The sequence below is a fragment of the Eurosta solidaginis genome, chromosome 1 (genome assembly GCF_040869045.1).
Source record: "Eurosta solidaginis isolate ZX-2024a chromosome 1, ASM4086904v1, whole genome shotgun sequence".
Lineage (NCBI taxonomy): Eukaryota > Metazoa > Arthropoda > Insecta > Diptera > Tephritidae > Eurosta > Eurosta solidaginis.
In genome coordinates this window covers 5,562,283-5,577,958 of record NC_090319.1, presented here as the reverse complement: position 1 = coordinate 5,577,958, position 15,676 = coordinate 5,562,283, and the positions used below count along the sequence as shown (strand labels likewise).

Below are 15,676 nucleotides of genomic sequence, written 5' to 3'. Positions count from 1 at the left end.
AATAAGATAGTGAGTTTATAATTATTCTCAGGTTTTGGACGAATAAGCGGATTCTGTTTAGTTTAAAACGAAAAATATTTAAATTTATTTAATAAGATATGTTTAATATGTCGCTGTATCTAGTAAGTACACATGTGCGAAAGTTTAGCTCCATTCATTTTCTTAATAAAAAAAAATATGTCGCTGTATCTAGTAAGTACACATGTACGAAAGTTTAATTTAATTTAATTTTCTTAATAAAAAAATATATGAAAAAGTATATTTGATTTTATATTTATTCGCACCACGGTATATCGCACACTAAATACAAAAGAGTCATAACTTAAAATTTGTCAAAATTGGTTTTTTTACATTTTCTTTTATAGTTAGTGTGCGATATGTTAAAAAGTTAGTACAAAAAAATCAAAAGTCAAATACTTGATTATTTTTGATTTTATGACGTTATAACTTTTGTTCTATTGTTCATTAAAAATGGATAGTAATGGAAGTTAAATGGTCGTTAATAGTTTCTAAAGTAAGTAATCAATAACAGGGCAATCATTGCGATTAGTAATCGTTATTTAACAGGTCGAGTTTTATATGCATGTGATTATCAGAAATATTCATAAAATTTATTTATTTCTTTGTTTAGAATAAATAAAAGGGGACGTAGTTGAGCAAATTATCGAAATGCATGTGGCACCAGCAGACAAGTACGATTTCGGTGGTTATACATATCCGCTACTGCTTAAGGTAGTGGTCAGTATGTAACTTACATATGTCTGTACATATGTGTATATTAGGGTGGGTCAATTTGTATGGACGAAAGTTGCGAAATTTCATTTTTTTACTTTTTTCGACTTCGATTTTTAAGTTTTTTCATGACCTACTAAAAAAATCAATGAAAATTTTTTTAGTAGGTCATGAAAAAAACCTTAAACATCAAAGTCGAAAAAAATTTAAAAAAAAATTAAATTTCGCAGGCTCGAAATAATTTTTTTGGGTATGCGTAGTGGAACTTTTTTTCCTGAGCCCAAATCCTATCGAAAAATCGATGGCGCGATATCGGTTAATCAATCGACCCAGTCTAATGTATATCCTATGGTCTTTAAACCTATTCAGTTATACGTTTAAATAGTCTTGTATTCGGTATTCCGGAGTTTCCAGACGAAATATCTGGAGTTCTTATATTTACTAATTGGTATTTATAACTAATCTATTAATCAACAGCCTCTTACGTAAAGGTTTAGGTGAACGAGTACGTGCTATACTGCCATTAGAGCAACCACTAGACCCATGGAACTGCACAGAAAAGCCTCCAGATAACGGACGGTACTGTCACCTTGGGATTGTACTCAATCCAGATAAGGCATTTGAAGTTTTGGAAAAGGGTCCTGAATCTATAGCTGAATGCTCTGATGAATTTCGAAAATTTTGGGGTAATAAAGCACAATTACGGCGGTTTCAAGATGGCAGTATTACCGAATCAGTTGTGTGGGCTGCAACAAGTGACAGCCTATGGAAGCGACGTTTAGTGGTGCAGTCCATTGTCACACATCTTTTACAGCATCATTTTCAATTGGAAGAGAAGGATTTCGATTACGTTGCTGGTGAATTAGATATTTCTTACCGTCTAACGCCCATTTTTAAAACCGATAAAATGCCTGAAAAGTTCAAGGTTTCACAAGATGTAGATGCAGAAGATACTTCATTGAATGTTATACGTAATTTTGATGATTTAGCACGTAAGCTGCATGCTTTAAATGATCTTCCGCTTGAGATTGTTTCTATTTCGGGTACATCACCAGTTTTTCGTTATTGTGAACCGGTACCAATTCTTCCACAAGCGCGCATGATTGGCGAAAAAATGTATGCCATGCAAGTTCAGCGTGGTGTAATACAATTAGGTAAATGTACTCAAAATTATTAGTAGACTCGATTGAATATTTTAAACATATTTTTGAGCAAGTTGTACATAGCAATTATCCTAAAAATTAAAAAAAAACTTTCGTAAGACCATTGTATCACTTTTATATCTTTCACGTGGATTAAAAGCGTTACTTAGCGTATTTAAAAATATAAAACAAAGTCGCTTTTTCTGTCCCTATGTCCCTTTGAATGCTTAAACCTTTAAAACTATGCAATGGATTTTGATACGCGTTTTTTAGTAGATAGAGTGATTGAGGAGCAAGGTTTATATGTATAATAACATCCATTAAATAGTGGAGAAATACTGTTATTTTTGAAGTTTCTAATGTGATGTATATATATAAAAGAAAGTGGTGTTAGTTACACTATTTATAACTCAAGAACGGATGAACAGATTTGGCTGAAAATTGGTGGAGGGGTAGCTTAGAACCAGGAGACAGACATAGGATATCCCGTTCTGGCTAAGGTCTTGAGATCAAACCGTGGACCTGGGTAATCCTGGGATATTTTTGTGAGTAATTTGATACAGAGAATTTTTCGCACCCTTGGGTGACTAGGGTCTCGAGATATAGGCGAAAACGTGGACGCGGGTACCTCTAGAATGTGTTTATAGAATATGGATAACGAATGATAGCTGTTGATGAGTGCTTTAGTACAGGGTAGTTTTCATACCTATTGGTGACTAGGGTCTCGAGATCTAGGCCAAAATGTGCACCCGGGCACCCCTAGAATGTGTGTAATATGGATGTCAAATGGAAGCTGTTGCTGAGAGCTTTAACTCTCAAACATTATTTTTGACTTTTTGGATACCCATTGGTACTTTATACACGTACAAATTAAATGAAGCTTGTACCTTACCTGGATAACGGTATTTTGGGGTGGGAAATATGTGTCCCATCAGTACTTCAGAACGGGACATAAAGGGTATAAATCACACACAAATATAAGAAAAACTAGTTAGGTAATAACATATGTATTGTAATTTTATTTATTTTATGAATGTGATAAAGCAAAATATTGCATACAGAATGGCAAATTACAGGCACGGTAAATAATTTTTGTTTTATCTCGACCTTTCGATTGGCGCATGCGACGCATCGACGTCATAGAGACTTCTCTATGGGTAAACGATCACCTACATTTCTCATTGATTTGAACCTATTCGAAGATCTTCTAGATCGACGGGATCGTTTATATATTGTAGACTCCTTTCCTTTTTCAATTAGCGACTCAGCAATTTCGGCAAGCACTGGTAAAAATGGACGTTTTTTCCTATTTAGCTCTGAATGTATAACCCAAGTGTTAACATCAGCCATTACCATTCCACGATAAAATACTTTTTTCCGCCATTTGCTTGATTTTCTCTTAATATCATAGAACCCAGACCACCCAAATCCACACCACCCATTATAGCGAGGTACGTCTTTACGTTGTAGTAGTGTTTTATTGATGACACATGGTTATATGACATAATAAACATGCATCCAAATATTATATCGATTTCTTCGGAGTCTGTTTGAGGAATTTTTTTTTGTTTTGACCAGATACAGGTATTTTCCTGAGCCTCTGTTAGTGCTTTGAGCGATGTACAAAGACATGCTTCTTGGAAACAATTTGCAAAAAATTTGATAGGGTGTTGAGTGACGCGCAATATTTTTTGAGACTCATCCGGTGTGCTCCAAGGAAACGTGGCTACGGGCTCCTCACATGTAGCGTTTCCGCTACAGGTTGATCGGGTATGCCATCAATAGACATAGACCCCTCTTCACTCAACTGGCTATCCTCAGCATTACTTGGAGAATCGTCACTGTGAGTGGTTTTATCTGACGAAGGACTATAAATATCATCACTACCGTTCCTGATTCACTGGCCTCATCGTCGTCTTCTTGAAGAAGTGCATTTATTTCTTCGCAATTTAATTTCGAGAATTTTGCAGTCTACGACGTAGCAAAAGGAAAAATATAACTGTATTATACATGATGTGTAACATACTGCTGAGATATATATATCCTTATATAAAATCCTATTGGGACAAATACGTCCCAAAAACCCTTTTCACTGAATATTTTCACAAAACAATTATAAAAGTATTTATTTCCACTTATCGATTTTGAATTTGTTTTGCACCCCGTGTGTAGTTTGATCTAGCTTGAGAGATAGGATAGGTTATATCTCAGTTTATAGTTGCAATATTATTTTATTGCAATTTTTTATTTGTTTATACGTAATAATAAAATGTTACGTATACGCAGTGTCACTCATATTTTCAGGTGGTGCGGATATACTTCCGTGTAATTGCTTGGTGTTTAATTAAACAACCTGCTCATCAATAAAAAATATTATAGCGAATGATATCAAGTATAGCACATCACCAGGCCCGCCGAGAGGGTAGGGGCGCAGGGGGGGGGGGTTTCTGAGGGGGCCCGCGATTTAGAGGTACTATGACATTTTTTTAATTCAGGAGAGTCTTTAGGTGTGTAGAGGGTAATTTTCATACCCCTGGGTGACTAGGGTCTCGAGATATAGGCCAAAACGTGGGCCAGTGAATGCCTAGACAGTGTTTATACAATATGGATATCAAATGAAAGCTGTTGATGAGTGCTTTAGTACAGAGTAATATATTATCCAGAGAAGGACTGGGACTGGAATTAGGACTAGGACTGGGACTGAGACTCGGAGTGTGACTGGGACTGGAATAAAATACATACCACCCTCTGGGACAGGCAATAAGGGATGCAGAAGAATGAGCAGACATTGAGGAAGAGAAAAGAGAGAAGGAGATTGAGAAAGAGATAGAATGAGACGAAGATGGAGATAGATGAGGCGAAAAAGACGGAGGGAGGAGTGAATAAAAGGATTAGGAAAAAGTGAAGAGGGGGGGGGGGGGGGCAGAGCCAGTCGGAAAAAGCCTATTAAAATGTATGCAGATAGGCCAAATTTAGGGCAGGACAACGTCTGCCGGTTCTTCTAATTTTTCTATAGAAAAATCAAAGGCCCTTAGATATAAACGTATTATTTTATCAAAATTACGCGTAAATTTGAAGCTATATTAGCCGATGCTCACAAACAACTGATAAAAAGAAAACACGATTGAAACTGTATGAACTTCGGATAACGGTAAACTGCAATCATTGCTCACAGCTACTGATTGGAAATTTTTGTTTGAGTTTGCAATGAAAATGGCAGGTTTCAGGGTTAAATGAATGTGCCGTGGGACACCAATGCCCCAGCAGTAGCGAAAGGGTTAAAGTAATTTTCATTGTGATATTCGATTTAGTCGCATCAACCTGGCAAAACTGATAAATTTGCATGCGAAGCCGAAATAAATACATGAATTAATAATACCCACATACCTATTTACATACATACATACTATTCGATTTGCCTGAAATTTGGTATATAAATTTGCCTATATTAGTATTTACGATCCTTTTTTCCGGGAATTAGATCAGAGACGGGCTGGGACTGGGATTAGGACTAGGACTGGGACTGAGATTCGGATTGGGACTGGGACTGGGAATGGGAATGGAAGAAAATACATACCACCCTCTTGAGAGAAGAGGGAAGGAGAAGGAGACTGAGAAAGAGATAGAGTGAGACGAAGAGAGATATAGATGAAGCGAAAAAGACGAAGGGAGGAGTGAATAAAAGGATTAAGAAAAAGTCAAGAGGGGGAGGGCAGAGTTCGAAAGAAAAAGCTTATTAAAATGTATAAAACTTAGGGCAGAACAATATCTGACGAGTCTGCTAGTATACATATATGCACAAGTTTAACAGAAGTTTTTGAAATCCATCGTCTTACGAAAGACTTTCAACAGACTCAGCTAGAATTGAATAAATCTAAAACTCAATTAACGTTTAACAGTTTCCACTTTGTCCGGTCATACGAAAATGAGCAGGAAAATTTTACATATCGCTCATTTACTTCAATAGTGTCACAACTTAAAAAACATGACTTTTGGGTTAATAACATATAAACGTACTCAATAACATGATCTATGTTGTATAATAAAATCTTTGTGATCCGTTACAAATTTACCACGTGCTATACAAATGAAGATATGCCTTTATATGCGCAACATATGGCAGTTAAAATCTTTGAATGACTCTCCTGGAAAATTTTCTTTTTTGAGTTATGACACTATTGAAGTAAATGAGCGATATGTAAAGGGGCAAAGTGTAACGTGAAAACTTAGGATAACTTAGCTGTAGTTTAAAGTCGCAATGCAAGTTGATTGTATGAATCATATAATTTTAACATTATTTGTATAACTTAGGTCTTAGCGGCAAATGGCCAAGTGAGTTGGCAGCTCTTCGTGCGCTTAAAGTAGCTTTCTATATACAAATTGCTCAGTTGTTGAATGAAAAGTATAAACTACATACAAAACTCACCTACAATGGAATCATGGTGCTTAAGCAAGGCTATTGTTTCGCTATCGAAATTGCTCATCCCAAAGAGGTGGCGCTACTAAAAAAGGAAAAAAGTGAACGTGGCATAACACAATATGTTGATTGCGAAGCGAGCATTGCTTTAGAGAAGCACCATTACATATTGCCAAAAATAACGGGAGTGCTGCATGCCTTATATCAGCAGCATAATAGTTTCGGCGGCACGGTTATGATTGCAAAACGTTGGCTAAGCACACAATTAATCGATACAAATTTGTGGCCAGAAGAATGCACTGAATTATTAATTGCTTCACAATATTTGAAAACGCCCGCACAACACATTCCATGTTCGCCACAAACTGGTTTTATACGATTTTTGCAGCTACTGCGAAATACCGATTGGCGTAGTGAAATATTTGTGGTGAACTTCAATAATTCAATGGATGGTATGTATGTTTGTATATAATGCAATATGAATTTATAATAATTAGCGTCAACTAATTCCAAATTTATAGAAAACGCTATAGCTGATTTGGAACATCGTTTCAGTACGGAGCGTGATACATTCCCTCCTCTATGTATAGCCACATCTTTCGATCAACAGCATATAGGCCGCTTATGGTCCTCATCTCGTAAACCTAATGTCAACGTGTTGGCACGTGTAACCATATTAGCTCATCACACTTTGGAAATTATCGAAACTTCAATGTTATCACAGACAGAGCCTATTAAACCGGGTAGAATTTTTATAGCACCAAATACAGGTTATGATTTGGTAATTCAGCTGAAACCCGATATGGTACCAAACTCGTGGGCACATGAATTTGGTAGTTCATTTACAGCGCGTTCTAAACCTAATTGGCGTTTACCTTTAGCCGATAGCAAGTTTGTGTCGAAAGTGATTGAAAAGTTAAGGGTAGGTAAACGTGTTTTTTATGAATATATACATAAACACTTACACAAAATTTTTGAGGTGAAACTTTTTTTTTAAGGAGAGATGAATAGAGCCGATAAAACAAATATTGAGGACTGGGGTCCATAGAGAACCGGCCGTTCCGGGCCTAACAAATAGCCAAAATATAAGAAATTGCATGGGGAATTTAAGTTGAGAAACTTTACTTGCTGGTATCATACACTACTTTTCAGACGTCCAAAATATATTTTTTTCTTTCTCGAGTTTCAAAAAATTCACAAATATTTCAATAAGTTCGCGGGTTCGAATCGAGCTCAAGGCCTAACAATAATTTTTTATCATTATTATTGTTATGATAAATTTTTTCTTAATTGAAAAAATTTTTAAATTAGAATAGAAGAAAGAAAAAATTTTAGACAACTGCCAAAGCTCGTTGTATAGATCCATTTCGGGAACTGCTAAATTCCTTCATCGGCAACGTTTAGGCGCCGCTGCTATAACCATTCAGCCACCACAGCGGTTTTTTGTTTGTCTTCATTAATCCTACTTCTATTCTGGTTCGTGCCAATTGATATTCACACCACTGCGACATCTGTTGCAGAATAGCTGTGAAAATTGGACTTGTTTGTTGGCAATGCTGCCATAGTGTCATATTTTTTTGACACTTTTTTTCCCCGTGCTCTGGGATGTATTAACAATTTTTGTTGTTATATCGGCCTACTGATTTTAAGATCGCGGGTTCGAATCGAGCTCAAGGCCTAACAATAATTTTTTATCATTATTATTGTTATGATAAATTTTTTATTAATTGAAAAAATTTTTAAATTAGAATAGAAGAAAGAAAAAATTTTAGACAACTGCCAAAGCTCGTTGTATAGATCCATTTCGGGAACTGCTAAATTCCTTCATCGGCAACGTTTAGGCGCCGCTGCTATAACCATTTAGCCACCACAGCGGTTTTTTGTTTGTCTTCATTAATCCTTTTCCTTTTCTTTCTTCTATTCTATTTAAACATTTTTTCAATTAAGAAAAAATTTATCATAACAATAATAATGATAAAAAATTATTGTTAGGACTTGAGCTCCCGCGATCTTAAAATCAGTAGGCCGATATAACAACAAAAATTGTTATTTCAATAAGTATTAAAAGAAGTTTTCGTAATAATTTTACCTTAACTGTTTTTTTAAGTGATCCGAAATTATTTTTGTTGGCATTTTATTTTTAAGTATTTAAAACAGACCTGTTAAATTTGAATTAGTATTAGTAATCAATTAATTAGATGCCTATTTTAATGGTCAATGATTATTTCAATTGTTTTCCGTAAAAAGCAATTACTAATTGATTAACATTAGAAAAAATCAAAAAAAAAAAAAAAAAAAAATGATTTTTACCGATTATTGAAACAAATAAAATAAAAAAAAATAAAAAATAATCAAAAGTAAACTTGATTATTTTTAATTATTTTTCTGCTTTGCTGAAAGAAAAATTCTCGTTTGTTGCATGCACGGAATAATTTCTACATACAAGTACATTTTAGGATGCAATATTAAATTGTAACCGCTTATCGAGGCAAATGTATACATACAACATATAGGGTGAATGGTATATGTGGGTTGATCTAAAAATATTCTCCGGTAAGTATATATACGTGCATAATTTGCCACACTCATTATATAAAATAATAACGATCCTCTATGGTTCATCCTTAAGTCAAGCCAATTTTGTTTTGTATACAAAATTAATATATCCACTATTTTGGATTACGTTATGGCTATGCACTGATTGTTTTGTACATACAAGTACATTGGAGGATGTACCGGTATATCGTTAGCGCTTATCTAGGCATAATGGGTTCATATGTATATACATACCCACCTACAAATTATCGTAAGTGTTTCCGATGAATACCTGGGGAGTGCGTATTGTTTTATGACAAAGCAATATGCTCAAACAATATGTATGAGTAGTACTACTTAGGTTGATGGTTGATAGCTTCACTTCCAACTGGAGCGATCATCTAAGTTGTCATTCATCATCATGATTAGTTGTCTAGCCAAAGGTTGTTATATTCCAGATAAATTTATTAAGATACGTCCAAGTACATTAACACTTCTTTGTATTTCCTTATGATTACGTCTAGGATATTTTATATAAAATCTTAAGTTTTGCATAGTGAGCCATATTTTTAGTGTTAACGGAAATTACAGAAAAGTGAGGTTTCGTCCCAATCTAATTTACATGCTCAATGGTACAGTTAGAAAATGTAAATTTTAGTAATTTCATGTTATTTTTTATTAATTTTATATATATGTGTTTTTGTAAACATAAAATTGCACAAGTTGATGTTTTACAAGGAAGTAATGATGTTATGAAATGTGTATCTAATTAATAATTATTTGTATCAATTAAAAATTGTTTCATTAAATTAACATTGCCAAAAATAACGATATTTCGATGGAAATCAAAACTTAAAAGAAAGTAATATAAGAGGTATTTATGTATATTCATTATCTAAAAGTTGTTTTAGTCATTATAACAAATTTGCATTTGCTTTCAATAAAGTTAAGGTTTCGAATAAAACGTTCGACAAAGTCTGACGCCTTGGAGCATTTATAATTCCTACGAAGGAAAATAGTCGCTCAACAGGAGCAGAAGAAGTTAAAGGCGTGTTGAAGAGTTTTGCAGTTTCTTTCAACGCACTTCGTGTTTTCTAAATGTCCATGCTAGTACATGAATCACCCAGATAGCTATACAGCTCATTTCGTACCAAATTTTTCAGCCCACCTTTTGTTGGAGAACATTGCCCCACACTGGCGATGATATGAAACCAATATTACTAAAATAAAGCGAACAATATGATAAACTTTGATTACAAAACAATCAGTGCATAGCCATAACGTTATCCAAAATAGTGGATATATTAATTTTGTATACAAAACAAAATTGGCTTGACTTAAGGATGAACCATAGAGGATCGTTATTATTTTATATAATGAGTGTAGCAAATTATGCACATATACCATTCACCCTATACGTTGCATGTATATATTTGCCTCGATAAGCGGTTACGATTTAATCACCCCTATTCTGCATTTCGATTACGTTCCCGTTCTACGCTCCGCTTCAATCGAAGTTTGGTATTCTGCATTACGACGGAATCGTAAAGAGAAGAGGAAGATCAAATGATTTTTCGAAATCGGCTGTTGGTACGGAATGTGTGAACATTGGAACAAAATAAATTAAAGAAAATTTGTAAAAACACTGAAAAACGTTTATATTTTATTATCCACGACATTTTATACAAAAAAAGCAATATAATATATTGCCGCAGTGTTATATTTTTTTGAGTGAAGTGCTTTCATAATTGTAAGTGTGTTTTTGTCGTTCTTTTGGCCAATTCCCTGCCGTGGCCACGAAGTTTTGTTAAAACGGATTCCTGCACGAATATAGTTCACATTTTCTGAATTTTAAGGATGGTAATTTCATTGCACTGGCCTAAAATACTTTATAAAGGTTTATTTATTCTTTCCGCAAGGATTGTTTACGTTTTCGCTTTACCTTCCTCTACGCCGGCAGATTGCTTTGGCATATAACTGGACCCAACGAACAGACACAAATTATAGCTGTCTATTATAATGGAATCAATAGCCGCGGCATTATTTATGGAGTTGGAAAGCAACGCATACGAAAATTCCACGGCGACAATGGAAAGGCAAATATTGCGAGATTTGTGTAATCCATTTGAGATGAGTGACGAATTGTAAGAAATTGAACTTAAAAGTGGTAAAGTTTAATGACTTATTTTCTAATTTAGGTTCAAAAAGAATTTTCGACTTAACAAGGATGCTTTCAAGTATATGTTAGATAGTTTTGCGGGGCAAATACGTCCAAGGACTTCGACATCGACATGTTGTTTTTGACCTGGAAACATATAAAAAAACAATCATCATCAAGCCTTCTACGTTTCTTAACAAGTTTTACTTACATTTTTGTTAAAATTCTGTTATAAATTAATAAAAAATAAAAAGAAAATATTTTTCCGCCAACTAATTTGCAACTTAGAAAAACGTAACTACGATCGAAATGCAGAATACAAAAAATCGAACGATTCGAAGTTGGATCGAAAGAGATTGGAACACATAATACCAAAATTGCCAAATCGAAAAAATTCCAATCCAATTCGAAATGCAGAATAGGGCTGAATATTGCATCCTAAAATGTACTTGTATGTAGAAATTATTCCGTGCATGCAACAAACAAGAATTTTTCTTTCAACAAAGCGGAAAAATAAACAAAAGAAATAAAAAAGACCGTTTTTGTTTACTTTTGATTATTTTTTATTTATTTTTTTTATTTTTTTCAATAATCGTAAAAAATCATGTTTTTTTGATTATTTTTTTAATTAATTGAAATTAATTGAATCATTAAAAATAGAAAATAATGGCAAGTAATCATTATTTAACAGGTCTGATTTAAAATAATAATTATTAGAAATTGCTTTGTGCGAGTCTTCAAAAAACCTGTTTTGGACTTCGATTTATAAAAGTCTTGATATAAAAATTATGGATCATAAATTTCTTTATTAAGTGTTTTTGGATTTATGTGATTCAAAGACTACGAGTTTGTTTCGTTTAATATTTGAAGATATTGTTTGTGCAATGTGGAACTACGAAGAAATCGGTGGCATCAATCGTTAGAAAATTAAAAGCTACCAACGCTCATCTATTATTTACTTACTTTATTGGCGCTTAACCGTTTAAACGGTTATAGCCGTCCAACAAGTCGCGCCAGTCGTTTCTGGTACCAATTGGTCACAAGGGCATTTAAATTGTTTTCCACCTGGTCCTTCCAGCGGAGTGGGGGCCACCATCTGCCTCTGCTTCTTTTAAATTTTAGCATTGGATTTTTATTATTTATCACCATAAATGTGCCTCCAACACGCATTTTTTTCTATGGAAAGTGGTTGTCGTTATCCTCAGATGAGCATTGTTAATCTTTAATTTTTTTCGGTCGAGGCTACCGATTTTTTCGGTTGACTTAAATCGGTGGAGGCGATGAAAAAAATCAGGTTAGGATACCGCGAAAATCGGAAGACGCTATCAAAAAATGGTAGGGGCTGCCGATTTGAAATGTTTATAGTCAAAGACGAATGCGACATACATTCCAACGAACGCTTGAGTTCGATCTGGATAATGCAACAAATTAACCTATTACTTGTCTGGCTCAATCTCCTTCATTGGCTTCTGTTCTGCAAGTCGTAAACCATCTCTATAAATATTCAACAAAGCAAACTCGTAGCCTGGTCCATTTATTTCCGAATCACTGTTAAAGCATACCACAGGTCATATTCCAGCTCGAAATCTAATTATTTTTAAAGAGTTATATGTAAATCAAAAAACCAAAAATTTCTGGGACTTGAAAACGAAATTCATTGTCCGTATTTATTAATGAACGTATTTATAAATATAAGACCTAAATAATTATTTTTGAAGACTCACTAAAGATTTTATAAAAATAATTTAGGATGACTTAAAAAAATATTTATAGGGCAAAATTATTTTGAAAGATTTTTTTTTTTTCATATTTATTGAATTTGTGTGATTTTTTTAAACTCGAAAATGCAATAACTATTAGTTTGGGTGTCTGAATAGAACATTACCGAATATTTGTATTTTTTGTACGTCATGTGTGATTTCGCAATTTACAGGTTCTCGGGATTTGGTCGTTTCGAGATTATGAACTGTCGAAATTTTGTAATTCGGGATTATGTTTTACATCGGGTTCATCATCCCTGTGCTATACATTCCTGTCTCTGTTTAGGAGAGCATAGAAGTGTTCCCTCTATAATCTAAGTGCTCTGTGAATGTCGGTTACAAGACCTCTGTTTTCGCTCATACAGGAGTTTGTCCCGGACTTAAAACCTTCCATCTGTCGCCGAATTTTTTGGTAAAAAAATTATTTCTGGTAGCCAGCAGCTCAAGCTCCTCGCTCTCACGTCTTTACGTCTCTGCTTTTTTCTTCTTGAAAAGGCGTCTCGCTTCTCTTTTCAACTCGCGGTAGCGTTTACACTTGTTGCGCTCGCTTTTAGCGTCTTTTCTTTCGGTTGCAACGCGGCATTCCTCATTGCACCAGTTGTTTTTTGGTGGTCGCCGATGACAAATTTTTTCCTCGGCGGCAGTACGAAGTGCTTTATAGATGTGCTCCTGCATTCCGTCGGGTTGATTGTGCTCTCAGAGAGCAGGTGTGGAGCCTATTTGCGAAATCATTGGCAATCTGTTGCGATTGAAGCCTTTCGACATTTAGCTTTCCTTGTGTGTTTTTTTTTTGCTCGGTGGTTTTAGCCGCGGAAAGGTGGGCGAGATAATGGTCCGTGGTCTATCTAAAACACTGAAGGCATGCCGTCCGTCGGTCGGGGGACAGCCATGTAGCTTGATGTATATTTTTATGTTTGTACTCCGTGCTTGAAATTTCCATGTTTCGAGAACCGGCGAAGGCGGTCAGCCTCATCAATGCATTCGCCCTATGCAAGGCGTAACTGTTCCAGAAAGAATTACAAAAATCGGAAGATAAACACGCCCACTTTTAATATATAGATTCAAAAATAAGTGTTGAGGAAACATACGTATATCGGGATTATGCTGTAAATTAAAAAAAAAAAATTCCGAATTTTTAGCCAATTTCAACAGGCCGTTACAAGAAAAGAAAATTGTAGCTCCAAGTGTTTAGTTTTTGGATTATAACTTTTAAGCTTTGTATCCTCTTCTGTTTTTAAGTAATCTTAGAAAACCAGCAAAAAAAAAATTTGGTATTTTGGTTTTTTTGTTGGTCCGCTCGTAACGTGGAACAATATTTTTTTGCTTAATCACTGTAAGGATTGGATAATTTGTTCATTAAGCTTTAATCTGTTTTCAAGACGCTTATATTAGCTTCACTTGTATATTTGTAACTCTCTAGGCTAGGCGCGCAAAGAGACCCATCTGGCGGCAATTATTGAAGAAGGCAGTGGTTAAATAACTCGCTACAAAACGAGTTGTGCTTAATAGCGGAGACACGAACCTCTGTGATACGGCGTGTTTAGTTTTTTTAAACTAATAAAAAAAATTCAAGGCGCGATAACCTCCGAAGAGCTTTTAGGCCGAGCTTCTCTTCCAATTTGAGTCGTGCTCCTTTTAATTTTCCCTACGAATTGGCGGGACGGGACCTACTTGTTTTATGCCGACTCCGGGCATCTGCTCGGCAGATAAGTTTTCACTGAGACCTTTTTATTGCAGAAATACACTCGGAGTGCTTCTCAAACACAGCCGAGGGGCGAACCCGCCTAAAAAAGTTTTCTTCTAATTGAAAAAACTTATTTCTAAAAGTTTGATGTTGCTTTACCCGGGGCGTGAACCCAAGATCGTCGGTGTGGTAGGCAGAACACGCTACCATAACAAAACGGTTTTTTAAACTATATTTATTATTTTATAAGTCTTGATACGTCCACTCCTCACCGAGGTATCGTCCTTCAAATTAAAAGCGATCCTTTAGTCTTTGATTATCGATATCTCAGTAACCAATGATCGCACAGAAAGTTGAAGGTGGGTTTCAATAACTTGAAGAAATTCTCTTTAACAACCACCCAATACTTAAAAAAGGGGCTTTTGGTGTTTTTTTGTAATATCATCCTTTTTGTCAGTTTTTGTCCATCTTAGAAAGTAGAGGTAAACGCCGTCACCGCCGCCGCCGATTTTCGTCGTTTTTTGCACGCCGCTGCCGAATGTAAAAAATATCGGCGCAACGGCGGCGGCGGCCGGCGCGGTACTCTATTTTCTACTCATTTAATACTGTTTTCACACAGACGGCTTATTGAATAATAAAGGCAGTTTTCTACATTAAGACGCTTATTGAGCTCAATCTTCCCTACAAAATTCGAATCTATTATTATTTCATTAGTAGCTAATCGAATGCCAAATGAAGTCAAAAGCACAATGCAACTCTGTTGGCAGCGTTCCGCTTCCGTTTCCGCTTCTTAGTTTTCAAAGCAAATGTCATTGTCTGCATGGCGGAACGATACAAGGTGGCCGCATCGAACAGCTGAATATAACCTTTTTTACTTGATTTGATACATCAACTACCGGCGCAGTACGGTTTTGACATTTGTCCATCGAATTTACAAGTACATGGAATTTTTTTTGTTTGTAGGTATGTCACCATGCTCCCACCTTGTATCGTTCCGCCATGATTGTCTGTCTCATCCTTCATACTAATCGAGCAGTTACTTCTGTGTGAAAGCAAAAAATTTACGAGTTCATTAGCAGGTGAAATGAGATCATTAAGTTTCTGTGTGAAAACAGTATAAGACTGTCTAGGCCATTTATTGTTCATGTCGAAAATTGGACGGATATGGTCGAAAAGGGTATTAGCGGATGCGCATCACTGCCAGTTATAGGAATCCAACTAAAAAATGTAACTCTTTCCACCCGTTCA

The 15,676-nt window shown here is 35.2% G+C and overlaps 1 protein-coding gene across 1 annotated transcript in view; it reads left to right on the top strand.

Annotated features, from left to right (window-relative positions):
* Positions 1–15,676, top strand: part of Mat89Ba (nucleolar protein 6 Mat89Ba) — a 43,947-nt gene that overhangs the window by 16,748 nt on the left and 11,523 nt on the right. Inside the window, exons 6-9 of the mRNA XM_067778178.1 lie at positions 644–746; positions 1,210–1,886; positions 6,186–6,743; positions 6,813–7,213. Coding sequence (XP_067634279.1) covers positions 644–746; positions 1,210–1,886; positions 6,186–6,743; positions 6,813–7,213 — 1,739 coding nt within the window. The remainder of the gene's footprint in view (positions 1–643; positions 747–1,209; positions 1,887–6,185; positions 6,744–6,812; positions 7,214–15,676) is intronic.